The 19,799-nt window shown below is 40.9% G+C and overlaps 1 protein-coding gene across 3 annotated transcripts in view; it reads left to right on the plus strand.

Moving 5' to 3' along the window:
- Positions 1–19,799, plus strand: part of SESN3 (sestrin 3) — a 45,461-nt gene that overhangs the window by 16,740 nt on the left and 8,922 nt on the right. For all 3 annotated transcript variants that reach the window (XM_036393917.1, XM_036393927.1, XM_036393936.1), the window contains exons 2-9: positions 7,219–7,284; positions 9,604–9,801; positions 10,475–10,657; positions 11,066–11,302; positions 12,852–12,999; positions 15,256–15,371; positions 17,746–17,936; positions 19,251–19,395. In XM_036393917.1, coding sequence (XP_036249810.1) covers positions 7,219–7,284; positions 9,604–9,801; positions 10,475–10,657; positions 11,066–11,302; positions 12,852–12,999; positions 15,256–15,371; positions 17,746–17,936; positions 19,251–19,395 — 1,284 coding nt within the window. The remainder of the gene's footprint in view (positions 1–7,218; positions 7,285–9,603; positions 9,802–10,474; positions 10,658–11,065; positions 11,303–12,851; positions 13,000–15,255; positions 15,372–17,745; positions 17,937–19,250; positions 19,396–19,799) is intronic.

Genomic DNA, 19,799 nt, shown 5'->3' on the forward strand with positions numbered 1-19,799 from the left:
GTGATTCTCAAGCAACAAGGAAGGAGAAAAGGTTGTTGTTAGTCTCTCATCCTTTTCAGGTGTTAATAATCAATGTTTACGTTTGACTTGGCACTGTTAGTTGAGCGAATTTTGTTGTGAAGGTCTTTCCATTTTTCTATTGAGGAGCCTCAGACTTAGTTACACAACTAGATGTACCCTGAACTTCAGTCAATATTAAGTTGCAGGTGTGTCTTTAACTTGATACATTTTGATCTATTCTGACAAAAAAAAAAAAGTGAAATACCGTTGAGGTTTCTTAAATAAAGAAGTGTATTTCAGCATACTTGTTACTCTGCCATGTGACTGTGGTCCTTGGTGCAGTTGGAGGCTCCAAGGTGCCGTTGGAGGCTGATTTTGGTTCATAGGAATGATCTCCAGCACAAGGAGAGAGACACCGCAGTAGGAGCAGTAAGGATGCAGATGTAGGTTTCCTTTATGGAAAAGGTGATAGGCTTTTCTGCCATAACTTCGTGTTCACTGCTGAGTTTTTGTCCCGTGGGCCGTGTGTACCGGATATCTTTCAAAGAGCAAGGAGCCATTGTGGCACTTCTCCTGCCTGACCATCCATCTTGGGCTGGGTAGAAATTGCTGACCTTTGGTTTCTAATTAGTGTGGATTGTGTTCTTAATAGCTGGTAGAGGGACGGGAACTTGGGATAGGCTTCCTTTTATTGTGTGAAATCCAAAAGGGCTGTAACCTGTAACCAGAGCAAAAGCTCTCCATCAATTGTACTACATTGGCTCTTTTCCCAGCTCTTTGCACCACTTCATCAGCTGTGAGGCACAAAGATGCCAAATTCTTAATGTTAAAAGTTACTGGTTTAAGTATTTTGAAATGCTGTTTCATTTAAAAAAAAAGATTTCCTGCTGTTTGACTTCCTCTGCTAATTTTCATCTTTATGGCTTAGTTTGCATTTTTGGAGTTGGACAGTCTGTTAAGAGGAAGAAACTGTTGCAAAATCACTTGAAATACCCCTAACAAATGACCCTAGGCAAGGACTTTTGCTTTGTGAACTCTCAACATTTTGACATTGTTTGTTCTGAACATTTCTTTTATTGCTTCTGGAGTTATATCCTGGGTTTAGTTATAGGAATAGGTCAGCTGTAAGGAGGAGTTCTGCACTGCCAGCAAATAAAGTGTTATGCATCATTCAAATCATTGCTCTTCACATTTTTGTCTTTTGGCTTTTCTTTTTCTACATAATTTGTTTTGAATAACAGGACACCAAGGTTTACCCTTTAAATGTATATCTAAAATTTTGAAGTTGCAATGGAAACTTCATGGGAGATGAATTGTAGATATGTTCTGAAGCTATAAAGCTCCCAGTTTATTACATTAGATGCCATAAACAGGTTTTTTTTTTCTTTAAAGAATGATACATCAATATATTGTTGTCAATAAATGTCAAAATTTCTCAGCTTTACTGAATATACTTCTTTGTTCTTGTCGATCATTCTCTCCCAGGAGAACTGACTTGTGAAGACAGGTAAACTGTGACTATTGAGGTTTTCATTTTAGTCAGCAAAACTATGTGTAGTTTTAACTATTATGTTAATCCTCTGCAAATTTACAACAATAAAGTTACCACCTAAAATGAATTAGATACATCCTAAACTTCTGCCACATTTCTATACTACTGTTCCTCTGCCAAGGTTGGGGAGCTAAATCAAAAGGCAACTTGGCATGTGCAGAAATAAACAAAATCCCTCCTGCATCCTAGGGAAGAGTTTGAATAAAAGTAGATGCTAAGACACAACTGGTGTTCAGATAACTTTTTTTAATGCTTTCTTCTGTTTTCAGTGAGGATGGAATAAGCAGATGGTCCAGTATGACTGTATGACTAAAATTGTGTTACAATTTACCGAAAATCAGAGCATTTGACTGTAATTAGAGCCAGTCGGGGTAGACCCTGTTCCAGGATCCAAGAACAAAAAATGAAAATATGTTCAGTAACAACAGTGGGAGCAGGAGAAAGAAGTTTATAGGTGGGGTTTTAACCAGCAGCAGCAGCAAATAATGCTGCTTGTAATGTGAACTAAAATTCAAGGCATTTGTGTGTGTCAGCTGAAAAGCAAATATGTGCTCCATTACATTAAGTCTGTGAGATTGAGCTGGTGTATTTTGAGTCTGAAGAACTGTAAGATAAAACTGAGACTGCGGAACAAAAGCTATTCCTTTGGTAAGATTCAGCCCCAGATAGGGAATCCTAAACCTAGTTCTCCACTCCCATCCAGTGACACACTTGACTCAGATTATTGCTGCAGATGATAATGAGTATTTTAAAGAGATGGACCACTGAATTTAAATAACAAAGATCCTTACAAATCCTAGATGGTAGCAAAATGGCTTGTAGATTATAATATAAGAAAAGGTTTAATAAATAATAAGTTACTCATTACCTTCCCCCAAAACATTTCTGCTTGTTTAAGAAAAACAATTTGTTCCTCAGGAAAAGCTAATTTTGGGATGCCCTTAGGATTTATATTTGATCTGGTGTTGTGTATTATCCTGATGTCTTGGCAGTGGTGGCAGGTGTTGTGAGAGTGGAGGTTCTGAGCCCCTTCGTGAGTGTTTCCCAGACATTTGCACTGCTCTGAGAGTTTGCAGGGACACAAGTGGCAGCACTGTCATGGCTCACAAAATTCCCTCTTGAATGTTTCTTCCCTGTGATCCCCCTCCCCCCATCCTGTTGAAGCATGGCCACCTTGATGTCAAGCGCAGGATGAATTAGATTTTACGTGCCATGTGTGTAAGAACCCTCCCTGCACCCATAGCAGTGCAAGCACTTGCTTCTCACCCATGTTTTCTGAATCCATAGATATTCAGAAGTGCTTCCTAAAGCAGCTGTTTGATCAGCCCCACCAGCCAGCACTTCCATTCTCAAGCAAAACAGCCTCCTTTTACAGCTTGCTAAAAATAGCCATTTCTTTAAAGCCTGAGGACACGGTGATTCATGTGGTGGTGAAGAGGAAGAAAGGTTATTTCTTTTGCTTTGGGCTTTGGGAGGAAAGCCGCTGTGCTCTCCCAGTGCCAGCTGGGCTCGTGCTTGCTCCCCCTTGGCCTTCATGGCCACATCGCCAGCCCCAGTGATTCTGGCATTCCTTGCTCTGCCACTTGGCAGCTATTTGGGATGCAGGTGCTGCATTCCAGTGCCCATCTTGGCTCTGGAGGGAAGGGTGTGCAGTCACTGCCACAACTGAAAATAAACCCATGAGATGGCAAGTTGCAGATTTGTGTCTGGGTTTTTGCAGAGCTCGCCCAAGGACGAAGGTATTTCTTACAGTTTATCCTGGGCAAAGGGAAATGCTGCTACTTTGTCACCATTCAGATTCCTGATGAAGGTCCTAACACCATTGCAAGTGCAGTTTAAGGACAGGAGGAAGTCACAGGTTGAGTTTACGTCAGATTTTTCATGAATTCCTGCATCAGCTCTCCCGTGCCCTGCAGGGGTCTTGCTCTGCTGTCTGACACCACAGCGTGACAGTGACCTGCTCTGAGGCTCTGGCTTGCAGCAGCCCCTCTCTCAGGAACTTGCTCAGGCACACTTTTTTCTGCTTTGAAGCCCTTCATATCTCATTCCTTCTAAGGAAACAGCCCTCAAAAAGGTATTAGTGTTGATGTAAATGGAAATTGTTCTTACTCAAGTAATTTTGTTTCTGGAGGATCATGAAGCAGAGAATGACTGGTAGTTGTGTATGTAGCATTTTAGTTGCTGAGCAACCTGTTTCTTGCTTCAGCCTCTTAGCAAAAGAATCCAATTTCAAATAAGATATTTGGGACCCTGGCTGACTTAGTGATAGTGTAATCTGCAAAGACTACTTGGACAGGAAAACAAAAGGGCTTTCTTGGAAAACAAGAAGCTTTGCAAGAATTTTCACCATAAAGGACCATAAGTCTGCACTGTTGCTTTCTAATTCCCATTAACTGTTTTTTATGTTTGGGTTCTCGGGTAGACCTTAAATCATTGTTCTAGATAAAGCATGCCCAGAAGGAGTGGTTCTTATCTACAGCTCAACAAAGCCAACATTATCTTTCTCAATGCTTGTAAACTTCACGTGGTTTTATTTATAGCATCCTGAGAACTTGGGCAACCAGATGATGTTTGCTCCTTTTCTCCTCACAATCTTGTTTTAACCAGTTTTAATAAAATAAAAGCTTTGGCAAGAAGGCAAAATAATCTTTCTTGTTGGTGGAAGAGAAGAATTTCATTTCTAATATCAAAAAAGCCCAGCTCCCTGTAAGTGTCTAGTGATAAGACTCATCAGCTTGAATGATCATGTTCAGGCTTTTGGGGTTTTGTTCTTGTTTTGGTTGTTTGTCTTTTTTTTTTTCCCTAGGCTTTTTTTTTTAGAATTTCCACCACCCAGAAGGAGTTGGATTTTGTTCTTTTTGTAGTAGATTTGCACACATTTTTCATGTCTGACTATCTCCTGAACTTTCTGTCATCATTCACAGGAATTAACTGTTGATACTTGCCTATATTCGTCCACCAAGTACTGTTTCCTCCTTTCCTCAGCAGTAGCTTATCTGCAGGCACAAAGGAGTAATAGCAGTCACACTGAATGGGAGAACAGGGGAATGGAGCCCACGTCCTGCCAGAAGCAACAGAGGGATTTTTTTGCCATGGTCTGGCCTTAAGGACCAGCTTTGCAGAGCCTGAAGAAGGTACAGATCAGAGAGCAGGATGGAGAAGGTTGAGCTCTGGTATGCTCCAGCAAAAGCTGACAGTGTACAGGTATCCAAGTTGCATCACTCACACAAGCTGCTTCCTCCAGATTATGTAGTGTGAAATAATGGTTTTAAACTTTAATTTCCAGATAACCTTTATGAACCAAGTAAAATCCAAGCTTGGATCCAATCTTGGAAAGCATTTCTTTTTTTTAATGTTGGTGGAAATGACTGGCTGCTGGCAAGAGGGTGTATTTGAGGGCAGAAGATGTCTTCCTGTGCCTTGTGTAACTGTGAGGAAGGGGTTGCATGTGCAGATACCAGGACTCTCTTCACCGTTTCTTCATACTTTAGATTGAGTACTTTTTGTACATGAGAAATGTCTTACAGGATTTTTGGGGCTGTGACAGTAGGCAGCAGATGCAGGAAGTTGTCTCCTGGCTGCTGGGCTTCATGTGGTTGATCCAGCTTATTTCTGCATCTTTTAGCAGCTAATTGTTCCAAAGTCACAAATTCAATTGTCCTGTGAGAGTTTGCTTTGGAACATCTTTCCTGAATAATCATTGCTGATTTTTGCATGTTATTCTTTAATCTAATTTAGAAAGGACAGGATGTTTTTAAGGATCAGGACAATAGTTACGCAGATCCAGTGGCTTAATTTTCCTGGGTGGAAATCAGTGGCACATTCATTATGGGACTGGCACTGCTGCTTGTGCACACTGGCAGTTAAGCTTAAAGCCCCCCTGGTAGAGGTATTTAAGAGTCATTTGTTATGGAAAACTTCAGCCTTTTATGTTAGGGGCACGAAATACTTAGTATGCAAATCCAATACTGCTGTTTATGGGTAACATATTAAGAATCACCCACACTGTGGTTGCAATTAGGGACTTGAGACAAGTGTGCAACCAGCCAGATAGGTGGAAAATAACCATAAAGAGGAAAAGAAGAAAAGACAAGAAGCAACTGCTTTAAATTATTTCAAGGGAAATTCAGATTAGACATTAGGAAAACTTTAACAGTTTGAGGAGTTAGTCACTGAAATAAATCACCTGTGGAGAGGAAGGAACCTCCAGGAGAATTGGACCAACACTGTTCAGGAATCATGTGGACAGTGTTGGTCCTGCCCTTGATGAGTTGGAGGAGCAGACAGCCTCCCCAGGTCCCCTTCACTCCTCTGGTTGGCAGCACATTTTATCTTAATCCAGTTTCTTATCCCTAATAAATCAGAAAAGTCCTCTGGCTCTTGTTACACTATCAGCTTGTTCTGTACTAAATATATCCTCCTGCCTTGTAGCTGGGGTTTGCACACCAAGGCTGTGCTGCTTGCAGTGTGCTCCAGGCTCAGCAGTGAGCCAGGTGGCCTTTTCATCAGGTTTCTTGAAAATGCATCTAACTGGGTCTTGCTGGCTGGGCACCAAAATATTGGAATATGATCCCAATATTACCGGATAGAACGTGCCTGGGCTCGTCTGGCCCTTGCTGCTTGACCAGAGGCAGCAACTGAGATGGCTTTCACCTCAGAGACACCTTTGGCTGGCTGGATGTTGCAGCTAGCACTTGGAACAAGTCCAGGCAAGCAGGAACTCAGGTTTACCTCTGGTGGAAAGGCTTTAGGCGATGGTGAAGGGAAAAAGAGACTGATTCTGCCGGAGTGTTTAATCCAGAGCTTTATTCCAGGGTCACAGATCTCTGGATCTTGTAAGAGCTCCAACAGAATGCCGACCGCATGGTCCCAGTGTCCTTTTAAGCCCTGGGGACAGGGGGAGGGAGGGGGTAGGTATGCCACCAACCAGGTAGGAGGGGGGAAGGCTCAGGACAGAAGTGGCACCTAGGTAGCCCAATGACCCCAGGGCTGAGAAGCATCTTTTGAACTTCTGCCAATCAGATGACGCCCTTGCTGGATTGCCAAGATTGATGGACAGCTCTCAGCAGGAGGCAAGGGGAGGGGAAGGGAGAAGGTATTGGCACACCTGAGAAAGGACTGGGATAGCTAAAACAGGATATTGCATCACACTACAACAGCTGGTTTGCTTTTCATGCCAATATTTGGCACAAAAAGTTCTTACACTCTTCACACACTAAGGATCTCATCAGATGCTGATGTTGAAGAAAAACAGCATCTTGCTTATAATTTCCTGAGTGTGGTTTTTTGGTTTTTTTTTCCCCCTCTGTTTTCAAATTTCCATTCAATCCAGTAAATTGGCTAATTTTAGCATCATGCCACATGTTTTGTTGCTATTGTCTGTGTATCTTCGAACTGGTCTGTCAACCAACTGGAATTAGATTTTTGGGGTTTGTTTCTGCCTTACCCCTGCCCAAAATTGGTGCTGATCCTTGCCAAAATGAATGCCATTCCTTCATGCAAAGTACAGGAGATGCAAAGTTGATCTAATGTGGTGTGGTTCCATGCATCCTCAGTGAACACCCGGGGGCTTTGAGAAGAGAATAGAATCCAGACCTTGAAGATCTCATCTTGTGAGGTGAATATGTAATTCCTGACAGTGACTGAACTATGTGACTGTTTTGCAGGAAAAGAGAGTACAGGTCTCCCCGCCGTTGACAAGAGGACCAAGTGCCTTTATACCAGAGAATGAAGTAAGTTTGCAGTTAGCTGGGCTTGGGTGATAGTTCTGAAAATAATGACACTGAAGGATGGTTCTATGACCCTGCTTGTTCCATGGTACCTGGATGAGCTCCCTTGAAAGCAAAAGCAATGGTGTCTCTGGAGCAAGTTCCAGTGGGTGAGACCCACCCCATCCTTCCACATAAGTGGTACTGTTTGACATCTTTTCTGTTACCAGCTTTCCCAGAGACAGCCATGAGTGACAGCTCTGCTCCTCTCGGGTGGGTGTGAACACATTATTTATAATGCCAGACCTGAAGGGAGGCCTGTCCAGTATTGCAGCAGTGTGATTATGTAGCTCTCAGAGCAGTGCCTGACCTTCAGTTTGAGAGAACCTGCACATATGACTTCACTCCTTAGACTATAGCTGTGGCTCTTGAGAGAATTTATGGTTGAAAGGAAGGAGTGGATTTCAGACTGGAGATTTCTACCATGACAAATGCAGACTGTGGTTTGTTGAACAAACGACTGCCTTTCTCCCTCATTCCTTGTCATGAAATAGTACAGTGAATAGAGAGGGTTTAGTGACAGCATAGTAACACACTGAAGTGATAATAACACTACTGGTGTTAAAGGCTGCTTTATTGTTGCAATGGAAAGAATATGGACAGAGAATAATGACTTAATTGTAAAGGTTCCTAATAACATGCCACAAGGCTTTGAAAGCAGAATTTAAAAAAAAAATGTCTGTGGATGGAAATAAATCAGGAGGAAGTACATGCACAGTATGAAGAGGATAGTAATAGAGATGGAGATAAAGCTTAGAAATAATCATATGGCATATTGCTATGCCTAACATAGCAACAGCACAGTCCTACAGGATTATATTTTGATTCTGTCAGCAGAATTTTTTTCTATAACTCGCACTGTTACAAGAAAAATTCCTGACAAGCTGGAGAAGATTAGAAACCTTACTAGCGACACAAGAAATATTATTTCCCCAAGAAACCACTAAATGAGACAAGAATCTCTTAAATACATGGGAGATACACTTGCTGAAGAATAAGGGGGACTCCTAGGAGTGGAGTGAGGTATATACAGGAAGATAAATGATCTCTAATGTGTGAATAAAATTCTGATGGTAAAAACATTATTAAGGACCACTGAGAAGGCATCAGTTTGGGTATAAGACACAGAAAAGCTGCCATAGTGAAGATACACATGTAAAAAAGATGGAGCTGCCTAACTGTGTAGCTGCTTCTTCCCTTTCTTTCTGGGCCCACAAATTAAGCCAGGAAAGTACAGTGGTGAGAAGTGAAGATGTAATATGTTGTTTTGTTTCTTTGCATGTGACTTCTATATAAGATCTGGTAGAAAAATATTTGAGACATGGCCCACTCATCAGCCCATCATAAAGAAGAACACATATTTTAAATAGAATATTTCAGCAAAAGCATTGTGCTTCTTGGTTTTAGGCACTTTCTGCCTTCATGTGCAGTAAAACAACTAAAATATATTCTCATTTAATGGTGTTTGCAATAGTAAGCTGGCTGGTTTATTACTGCACAGTGGCAGAATAAATACTGGGTTTTCTAGTCTTGTGCTTGTAACTTTAGTGGTGAACATGTTGAGAATGGCTGTTCCTAGTGATAAACACTGAGTAATAGCACTCATACTGTGTCAGGGCTTGCAATGCAAGAGCTACTTACTCTTATGCTGTTTCATTTCATCTTGTGCCCAAGGTTTGGATTGGTTGGAATAATTAAAGAACAGCTTTTGTTTAAAGAAAGCATTAAATTCCTATTCTAAATAATACCTGAATGTTATGGACAAATTAGCATTTGATCTCCTCTTCAATTATACAAGCACAGAAGGAGTAGATTGCCAGGCTGTTTCTATAATTTGGTTACATAATCCAGTTCCTCTCCATTAATTTTGAAATTGATTTTAGGGCTGAGCACTCAGGTGGTGTGTGTCTGAACAGGTTGTCTTCCATAAAGAATTTACTTTCCATTTAGCTCTTACTTACTTTCAGCTCCCTGTACAGGTTTGATTTCAGCATCTGTGACTTCCTCTGTTTCAAGATGTATAGAAAAATAGCTTTGGGTTTTTAGAAACGTATAAAAAATAACAGAGGTTCAGTGTAAAGTGTCTCAGTATACAAGCAGGATCTGTGTGTGTGTATTTGCATTCATGCAGGCATGTATGTTTGCAAATATACATCCAGAACTCCATCATTGTCTTTAAGTCTGGACACAGATAAACCTTTCATACCACAGTGTGTTTCTCCCAAAGGCTAAAGCTAGAGAAAATCTCTCCCTCTGTTAACATTTCTCCATCTTATTTTGAAGGTTATGCAAGCAAATGGTTTGGATGAACGTACTAATCTTCTTGTGGAAGAATATTCTACGTCTGGTCGCCTGGATAACATCACCCAGGTGATGAGCATCCACACTCAGTACCTGGAGTCCTTCCTCCGCAGCCAGTTCTACATGCTGCGCATGGATGGGCCCCTTCCTTTGCCCTACAGGCACTACATTGCTATCATGGTACGTACCAGCAGGCTGTGCCTCCTCTCCTGCAGCTCTGACTTCTGTATTTCAAAAAAGAACAAAAGCAGGAAGAATTTAGAAAGGAGAAATTATGGTGGTATTTTGACAGAAGCTGAATCTTTGTTGTAGATTTTAATCACAATAAAGCATGCCTAGCCAGAAGGTTTTCAGTGAGAGGGGAGAATTGGCAACCCACATCATGCCCTGTTTCCCACAGTGATACTCCTCTCACATGCCCACATCACTGCAGTAGGATGAGCTGCACTGGACTCAAGTCACAAGAAATTCCAGAGGGACACTAGGAAAACAATTCGCTCTCTGAGGATGTTGGGACACTGCAGCAGGAACCAAGAAAGGTTCTGTGATCTCCAAGGGTGAAGATCTTGTCTGGACAAGGTTCCAAGCAACAAGTTCTAAGTCAGCTCTGTGAGAGTTCTCTTCTAGTGATCACTTCCAACCAAAATTATATTTTGCAATCCAGAGTAATCAAATATATTTTTGTTGGAGAATCCTCCATATTGTATAGAAGTGCATTGAAATGCATTTGCACTGGGCCTTTTGGAATGACATTGTACTTTTGTTTTGTGTTATTAACCTGGCTCTTACCCACAGCAAAACCAGATCAGACACTAATGTGCTGCATTGTTCCCTCTGTGTTTAATTATTCCAGGCTGCTGCCAGACATCAGTGTTCCTACCTAATAAATATGCACGTTGATGAGTTTCTGAAGACTGGTGGGATTGCAGAGTGGTTGAATGGTTTAGAATACATTCCCCAAAGACTGAAAAACCTGAACGAAATAAACAAACTTCTTGCACACCGGCCCTGGCTGATCACAAAAGAGCACATCCAGGTACCTTTTCAGTCATGCCCTGTAAATACCAGTAAATGTCTGGTGAAAAGAACTGCCTAGAACCGTGCAAGGTAGGCTTGGAACTACAGGCAGAACTCTGCCTAGTTAGGCTTCATTACCCTGAATTAAAAAGTTCAGGGAGGTACTAGTGCACCAAACAAGCTGACTCTCCTGTGTGACAAAGCCAGTAAGATTTTCTTTTGAGGAATAGCATTGGCTAAAATAGCCCAAAGAAAAGAAGTAATATATTAGATGTCTCTTTTTTTATCCCATGAGAGTTTGTGTGCAAGGGGAATATGGTATTATTGGAAGAAAGAATTGATCCCTTTTTGAAATGTGTAGTGTTTTATAGAAAATCTGGGGGCCAAAAGAAATTTTATATTTACACTTTTTTTATTCTCATTTCAGAAACTTGTCAAGACTGGGGAAAATAATTGGTCTCTTCCTGAACTGGTTCATGCTGTTGTCCTGTTGGCCCATTATCATGCCTTGGCAAGTTTTGTGTTTGGTAGTGGCATTAATCCAGAGAGAGATCCGGATACATCCAATGGAGTCAGACTTATAGCAGTCAACAACTTCTGTGTTTGTGATCTTGCCAATGACAACAACATAGAAAATGCATCCCTCACAAGTAGCAACTTCGGGGTTAGTGTTGCAAGAAAATTCTTTTTCTTGCCTCTGTTTTGCATTAGAAAACTTACTTCCATTCTGTCCTGTTTAAATTTTAGTTTGAAAATTTTTTTTGTCTACTTTACAGGAATGCTTGAGTCCAGTAATTCTTAGATACACTCTGGCAATTTCCAGTGTAATCTGTTGAAAACCACCCTGTAACAGTGGATGGCAGTCAGAGCAGTGTGATTTTGATAGTTAATCTCACCACCCGCTGGGCAAGACTGAAACTTTGCTTTCAGCAGAAAACTCAAAGTCCCAGTTTCTTTAGACAGTGGGGCATTGACTGGAGCATTATTCCATCCATGTTCCTAACATAGGGAGTGAAAAGAAAGATGGAAAAAAAATACAGGTAGTAGTAGTGGTAGTAGTAGTAATAATAATAATAATAATTATTATTTTTACTTCAAGGCCTACAGTCATGAAACAGTTTGAAACACTTCCATGTAGATGGGAGGAAATGTCTGAAATAAAATTACTTAATTCTTCATGCTGGCGTTCCAGTCCTGAATCAACAGAGAACTTTGATTACTAAGTTAATTAACTTGATTAATTTGATTACCAGTTAATTAACTGGACATTTTTTCCTGGAAAGTGCTCTAGAATGCTTTTGAAGACATGCCCTTGAATTAATGCCGACAGATGAATTAGCCTCATTGCCTTTGATGGAAAATCAGGATTATGAGTAGAGTTGCTAGATACAATTTTTACAATTACCAGTAGAATGTAAGCATGTCATCACTCAGTTCAATCACTGTGTATTAAATTTCTGGGCTGTAAAACATGCCAGCTCATGCCGTGGAGGTCCCTTATTCCCCATTTTAGTGAGCAGAGCGTTGCTGCTGACTGTGCTTATTGCTAAGCAGTGAGGAGTCTGCTAGAGTTGTAACTATGGGCAAAAGAACAGACTCAAAAAGATGGAAAAGAAAAACAAAATAATTTATCTTATAAAAATTCTGAATGATAGGTACAGGGCACCCAAAATTTTGACGCATTTCTATTAAAAAGAGGTCTTTTTTCCTCACAAAAGTAAGGAAAAGTGGCTGTTTTGGTTACACATAATGAAAGAAAAATACTGATTTGCCATCTCAGGTTGTGTTTCTGTAAGGCAGTGTTGCACTGCATCTCTTCAGAAGCATATTTTCCATTGCCAATGGACTGAATATAGTTTCCTTAGTATGAAAAGTTGTTTATGGGAGACGTAGGGCACGCAGATGGATTTTCCTGAGCTATGTGGTGGAATATGAGTGACTGTGGTTTCCACACTCAAACACCACCTCTTCACTGTTAATCCCACTGCAGTAAATTACTGCAGCAGGCCACATTAACACTTCCCAGCTCCTGTCTCCCTGCTGTGTGAAAGCTGTTTGTCTATGATCTATGTGGCAAAATGCATTCTGGCTTGAGTTTTTGTGTTTGCTGCTGCTGGCTGGTTTTGAGAACGTTTACTGTCAAGCATGAAATCCGAAGATGACACAGGTTGTCTATCTTCTAATTTTGCAGAATGTCATGGTGTTTTTTCCAGATTGCAGATTCTTTAAGTGAGCTGGAGGCCCTGATGGAAAGGATGAAGAGACTACAGGAAGATAAAGAGGATGAAGAAGCCTCTCAGGAAGAAATGGCAACTCGCTTTGAGAAGGAGAAGAAGGAGAGTCTGCTAGTAATTAGTGGAGGTATTTGGGCTTTTCCAGTTCAATTTCATGTGTGCTTTTTCAGAAATAAATGATTGAGGCTAGTTCAGTGACTGAAACTTTTTCTGTCCATTTCTTTATTCTGGCTCTTCATGTAGGAGGTGTGTAGTAAGGGTGGTCTTACCTTTTGCTTCATCATCTTAGGATTTCTTGGTTGGCAAATATCATCCTTTTTACTACTTGAATTTAGCTTTTGTATATTAAGGGGAAAAAAGGCCTGTAGGCTTCCTTAAAAAGTAGGGTGTACATTTTTCTTTCTTTTTATGTTCCGTATCATAAAAATAATTAACTTACTAATTATAATTAATAAATTAGTAATAAATATTCAGTAATGTTTCATAGGTGTAGGTTCTGTGGAGCTTAGAACTTCAATGACACTCATAAGTAGCTTTCAGAAATGGCATTAAGTTTAGGAATTAGACAATGAGACTCAACTACTTTACAATTTACTGCCCACCTGGAAAGGACATTACCAATTTGCTGCTCTGAGTGATCATACTGCTGTGCTGTTCCACCGCCTATCTTGTGATAGAGATTGATAGCATTGTTTTATTCTCAAATGATTTTCCAAATTTTGAGCTGAAACCTTTTTTTCCCATATTCTTCATATGATCTGGAGGCTTTCATCTCTAACAAACTACTGAATGCAGGCTGCTTCATACAGACTGAAAGGTGTTTTTTCCCCCAAGAAAGTGTTGGAAGAAAGATTATTAAGACAATCAGAATCTCTAGCTATTTCCTCATAGTAGAAGCTACTTGAAGATGATTGCTTGTGTCTTTTTAAAAAGTGACCACTAAAATGCTTCATTTTACTGCACTGTTCTTAGTGAACTTAGGCCTCCACAGCTTCAGACCAAACGTGTTTGAAAGAATCAATGGGTTTGTGCAAAGAGCAGAAAGGGAGGAAGAATGTACTGAGGATCAGCAGAGAGATTGTTCTGTGGCTCTCCAGGAACATGGAAAAATCTGTCAAAGAAGATACATCCAGCAACATCAAGCTGGATTTTTTGAAATGGACATAGTAAATTCCTGCTGTAGTTTCCTTTGGTCAGGCAGTATTAGCAGTGCAGTTAAATGGACACTCGTTGCAGTTTCATTATCAAATCAGGACTTCCATGAGTCTGTGCAACTTCAGGTGTTTAAGGAAAAGGGGTCATTCAAGACAGAAGGAGGTTTTGAGTAGGATTGCTGACAGTTTTGTTGACTTTCTTTCCTCTTTACCATTTGCTGATTTCAGTTGAGGAGTCTGTGTGTGTTGGGCCTTTACCCTTTCATGAAATCCAGTCCTTGTCAGGGCAGAGGAGTGTATGTGTACAGGTTTTTTTATTCTTTGCTGAGAATTTACTGTAGCAGATGTTGTCCAAGCTTCTTCCTACACGGTTATGTTTTGATTGTTTAATGAGGCAAAGAGGAGATAAAGCACTTCTGCAATTCTTAGATTAACAGACTTTTCAAGGTGCTAACAGTGGACATATGGCAACTGTTCTACCAATGCATGTGGAAGCAAGCCATGATTTTAACATCAGGGTCAAATGCAGTCAGCTATGCAGTAGTCAACTTCTGCAGAGGTAGTTACATAATCAAGCCACCTGTTTATTCGGGAGGGAAAGACTGACTCCTGATAGAGAACCTGCGTGTGCTTAGTGATATGTTTTGGAGCTCTTTGAATATGCTTAGTTACTACAGCTTCTGGCAGAATTTCACCCTGATGTGCTGTAGAGCTCTTTGTTTTCATATAGTCTTCAGCTGATATTTACCAGAGGAGTGTTGTGTTGCTGTCTGGTGCTCATACTCCAGCTTACAGACAGAGCCAGTGTGATTCCTGACACAAAGGCTAATCAGTACAACAATCCTGCTGTCAAGGATCCATTGTTTTGTTTCTTATGCTAACATAGTGACTTTGCTAATGATGTTCATCTTCCTGACTTAAGATAATTAGCCTCCCTCAGAAGTCAACAGAGAGAAAAGGAAACCTCCAGACAGAAGTATAGCCCATCTCTTCTCTTTTTGTAGAAGTACATTAAATGTCTGGTATAGGCTGACATTTAATGGGCTCAATGAAAGTAATGTATCCAATATAAGCATATGAGGATCGAAATGTTTCTTTCCTTTGTATCACTCTTCTCCTTTGCATAACTTCTAAAGTTGTCCTCTAGTCCTGTAGTAGAGTGGTAGTTGGAAGTCAGCATTAACTCATGTTCTTGCCTAAAGCAAAGCATTTTGCTGTTTTATTCCCAGCATTTGATGATGAAATAGTTTCTACAGATGTCTCCCGTTATGTTGAAGATCCTGGGTTTGGGTACAAAGACTTTGCAAGGCGAGGAGAAGACCATCTGCCAACATTCAGAGCTCAGGTACCATCTCTTAAAAGCACATTCAACTCAAAGAATGTTTATATATCTCCCTACAGAGCATAAAGTGATTATAGTGGGGTATGTTGGTTGCATGCTCCTTTTCTTGTCCTGGTTCATTAAGTAACTCACAACCTTGCATAAATCTCCCTGAGATGGAGTCTTTCACTATTTGTCAATCTCTAGCAAGGCAGTACTTGGCTTTCCACCTTACTTCAGTTATTACCAGTATTATTGTTTGAAAACTGTAAAACATATCTGAAATAAAAGGGAAAAGTAGAAAAGCAAGGATTTCTCTCCCATCCCTTCAGATGTTTTAGAAAAAAATCCACTGGAGCAACTCTTTATTCCTGTCACTTTACCAAGTACTCTCTTTCCAGTGGCTTTCAATACCTGGATACACACAGGTCTGTGAGAGTGATTTGGGGAGTATTGTTCTCATATGTGCACCAAATCTCTGGACTTGGAATGCTATGAAAAAAAAGGAATTCTGAAATATGATTACTGAAGTTTTTACAGTATTTTAATACGTATTTCTCAGTGCTGTTGGAAGAACAGAATATACATTTTATGTGTAGATTGTCTTATATACTGACATCCTTTGCCATGACCAGAATCATGAGGTTCATATTATATATAACAGGAGGGACATTCTTGGTTCTGTTCTATCTTACAAAGCACATTCATAAGCAGTCTAGAAGTAAATGGAAACCAATGGAAGGAATCTTCAACCAAATCAGAGAACTTCAATTAAAATGACAGTGGGTGCAGGAAAACTCCATGGTCAGAAGATGTATCTGAGACTTTAAAATAAAGAATCCATGATCGCTCTCAGGAAATGTATTTAGCTTTATAGCAGTCTCTGCTGAACTGGATAATTTATTCTGTGGTCTTTATATGAGCCTGAAGTAGGTTATTACTGCCAAAAAGAATAAGGCATAGTCAGTGCCTATATATCAGACAATCTGCCTAACTACTTTAGGAGCAGCAGGCTCCCTTGGAAAAAAGCTCCAAAGAAGCTGAAATTGGAACTGAAACATCTCTGCTCTTAAATAAACAGGACAGCTTCTGGCTTACATTCAAAGGAGTCACCTTGATAATTTAACTTTATTATGTCCTACTCTTAGCAGCTGGATGTATATACCCACAGCCTCCCAAATTTTCTGCTATTAATGATATCTTAAATTTTAAATTTTAAGCATCCCAGACACCTGCAGTAAGTCTTATCCTTACTCTGAAAAACCAAAACTGTCTTTGTCTCTATGGTTTTTAATTTATTAACAGACAAAAGGTATTCTAAACACAGCAGAATGTCTTTAAACTTGTTTTTGGGTGGGGGGTTTCACTGATAATAGGGATCAATTGCTATTAGTCAACAGCACTTTCTCCTCTCTGGGCCTTCTGACTCTCAGAGGCTTTTGTGATGTCCTGGACACCTTTCCAGGGCTGTATGGGTATGGCATATTTCTCACAAGCCTTATAGTCTTTTGTGCTGGCAGCCAGAGGCCAAATGTGATAGTGTGACATGTTTTAGATGTTTTATTGATGCCTCCATGAGACAACGGAGCACTGTTCTGCTCTTCCCGCTGTCCTACTCCGGGGACAGAACAGTGGACATGCTTCAAGGTGCCCCAGTGAGAACCCTGGCCTGGCAGTACCTTTGGAAAACAGCCAGAAACAGGAAGGACATGGAGATGATGCCCTCAGTTGTAAAGATGCCATCAGTGATGGGATGATAGAGCACTTGACAAGGATGTGGGCACACTCTCACTTCCCGTGTGATGGCTGTGCGGAGCGCCCTTGCTCCCTGCTCTGGAGCAGGATGGTTCTTCCTGCTGTGCCACCACTCTGCAAAGATTCCCCATTCCTCATATAAGCAGGCAGGCTTTTATCTTGCAATCCAGGTGGTTGTCTAAGACCAAAGCAGCCTGGATTTTATCAGTTTTTTAGGGATGGTTCAGTACTTTACCCAATGATTGTGCATCCTCACTGGAAGTAGATTCCATCTCTGTTTGGAGCTAAGCACCAAAGCCTCCAAGGGGAGCAAGTTTTTAAACTTAAAAGCCAATCCCACATGGAATGATACTGGTCAGAGTGAAAAAGCAGAAGAAGATTCCCTAAGCACTTCAGGAGAAGCTTGGGATTTTTTCGCCTGTAGGCTAATGATATCCAGGGTTGGGGAGTCACAATGTGATATTCATTGCCAAGAATTCTGGGTAAATGGAGCAGGTGATGTGGATGAAGGATTCAAAATGCAAACTTTTGGAAGAGAATAAAGTCATAACTATCAGACAACAAAAACTGTTGAGTTGTAGAGAAGATGACATAAGGAATTCACTTCATTTGTGCCTTTATATATTTTCTTCTCTTCCTGCAGGACTATACTTGGGAAAATCATGGCTTTTCCCTTGTAAACAGGCTTTATTCTGATATTGGGCATCTCCTGGATGAGAAGTTTCGGATGGTGTATAACCTCACATATAACACTATGGCAACACATGAAGATGTTGATACAACTACACTAAGAAGAGCTTTATTTAACTATGTCCACTGTATGTATGGAATCAGGTATGGACAAAAATTCCCTGGCTTAGGAATACATGGTAAAACTATGTAAACAGAAAAATAAACCGTGTGTAAAGCATCATTTTAGGTTGGGTGTTTAAAATGGAGATGGTACCTCTGTCTGGAAGTTAGAGTGGTTTTGCTGACATATCAGTATAATTTCTCCTTCCAGTGCAGAAAATTAGTCAGGATGGAAATTTTTACAGAAATGTCTTCTCTGAAGCCAGCCTGTATCCTTCATTTAGGAAAAACAACATCCCTAAGCAAGTTCACAGACAACACCCAGTTGGGGAGGAGTGTTGCTTTGCTGGAAGGAGCTAGGAAGGACCTACAGAGGGCCCTGGATAAAGGCCCTACAGAGGGTTCTGGATAAAGGCCCTACAGAGGGCTCTGGATAGGCTGGATCAGTGAGCCAAGGGCAATTGTATGAGGTTCAGTGATGCCAAGTGCTGGGTCCTGCACTTGGGTCACAACAACCCCAGGCAGCACTACAGCTGGGGGCAGTGGCTGGGAAGCTGCTCAGTGCTGCTGGGGGTGCTGGGCAACAGCAGCTGAACATGATCCAGGGAGTGCCCAGGTGGCCAGGAAGGCCAGTGGCATTGTGGCCTGGATCAGCCAGGGCGTGGCCAGCAGGATCAGGGCAGGGATTGTTCCCCTGTACTCAGCACTGATGAGGCCACACCTCGAATCCTGTGCTCAGCTTTGGGTCCCTCACTACAGGAAGGACATTGAGGAGCTTGAGCATGTCCAGAGAGGGCAGTGGTGCTGGGGAAGGGTCTGGAGCACAAGTCCTAAGAGGAACAGCTGAGGGAGCTGGAGGTCTTTAGTCTGGAGGCTCAGGGGGCACCTTATCACTGTCTACAACAACGTGAGAGGAGACTGTAGCCAGGTGGGGGTCAGCCTCTTCTCCCAGGTAACAAGTGACAGAATGAGAATAAATGGCTTCAAGTAGCACATGGGGAGGTTTAGTTTGGATATTAGGGAAAATTTCTTCACAGAAAGATTTGAAAATCATTTGAACAGCCCACAGAAGTGGGAGAAAAAACATCCCTGGAAGTGTTCATAAAATGGTGGATACGGCACGTGGTTTAATGGTGAACATGGTTGTGGTTTAGGGTTAACCATTGGATTTGATGATGTTAAAGGTCTTTTCCAGCCTTAAAATTCTATGATCGTACTAAGCCTTTAAGATCCTCTCTTAACACATGGGTTTTGGTCATGTATGATAAATGTTCCAGTTCCTTAAGAACATGATGCTGCAAAAGACAGTGCTTTTAGAAAGTTACATCAAGCAGAACGATTGCTTGTGTTGCGTAGGTATGATGACTACGATTATGGAGAAGTGAATCAGCTACTTGAACGCAGCCTGAAGGTTTACATAAAGACAGTGACCTGCTACCCAGAGAGAACCACCAAGCGCATGTACGACAGCTACTGGCGCCAGTTCAAGCACTCGGAGAAGGTATGTGCTCCAAAGCCAAAGAGACCCCTGTGCTGTTTGAAAATTAAAATATGAGGACACCTAAAATGGCAGCATCTGTCACGTGAACTGTTTTAAATCAGAGAAAAACAGATGAGAATCATTCCTTGAGTGTTAGATACCAGTTTGACAAAAATACTTCTTAGTGTGCTGGAGATAATTTGTATTGTTATTATTTTGAGTCACTTCTCCATAAAATTGAATGGACAACTGTAAAAGAAAAGATACTTCACTTTTATAAAGTTTTAAAGATAAACTTGAGAATGCAGAAGTGGTCAACTATGTCAATACTTGGGATTTGGAGATCAAGAAATACCTAAATATATATATATGCATACTTTATGGTGTTTTTCAGCACTAAAAATGTCAATATGCTTTCAGATATC

The sequence above is a fragment of the Molothrus ater genome, chromosome 2 (assembly GCF_012460135.2).
Source record: "Molothrus ater isolate BHLD 08-10-18 breed brown headed cowbird chromosome 2, BPBGC_Mater_1.1, whole genome shotgun sequence".
NCBI classification, from domain to species: domain Eukaryota; kingdom Metazoa; phylum Chordata; class Aves; order Passeriformes; family Icteridae; genus Molothrus; species Molothrus ater.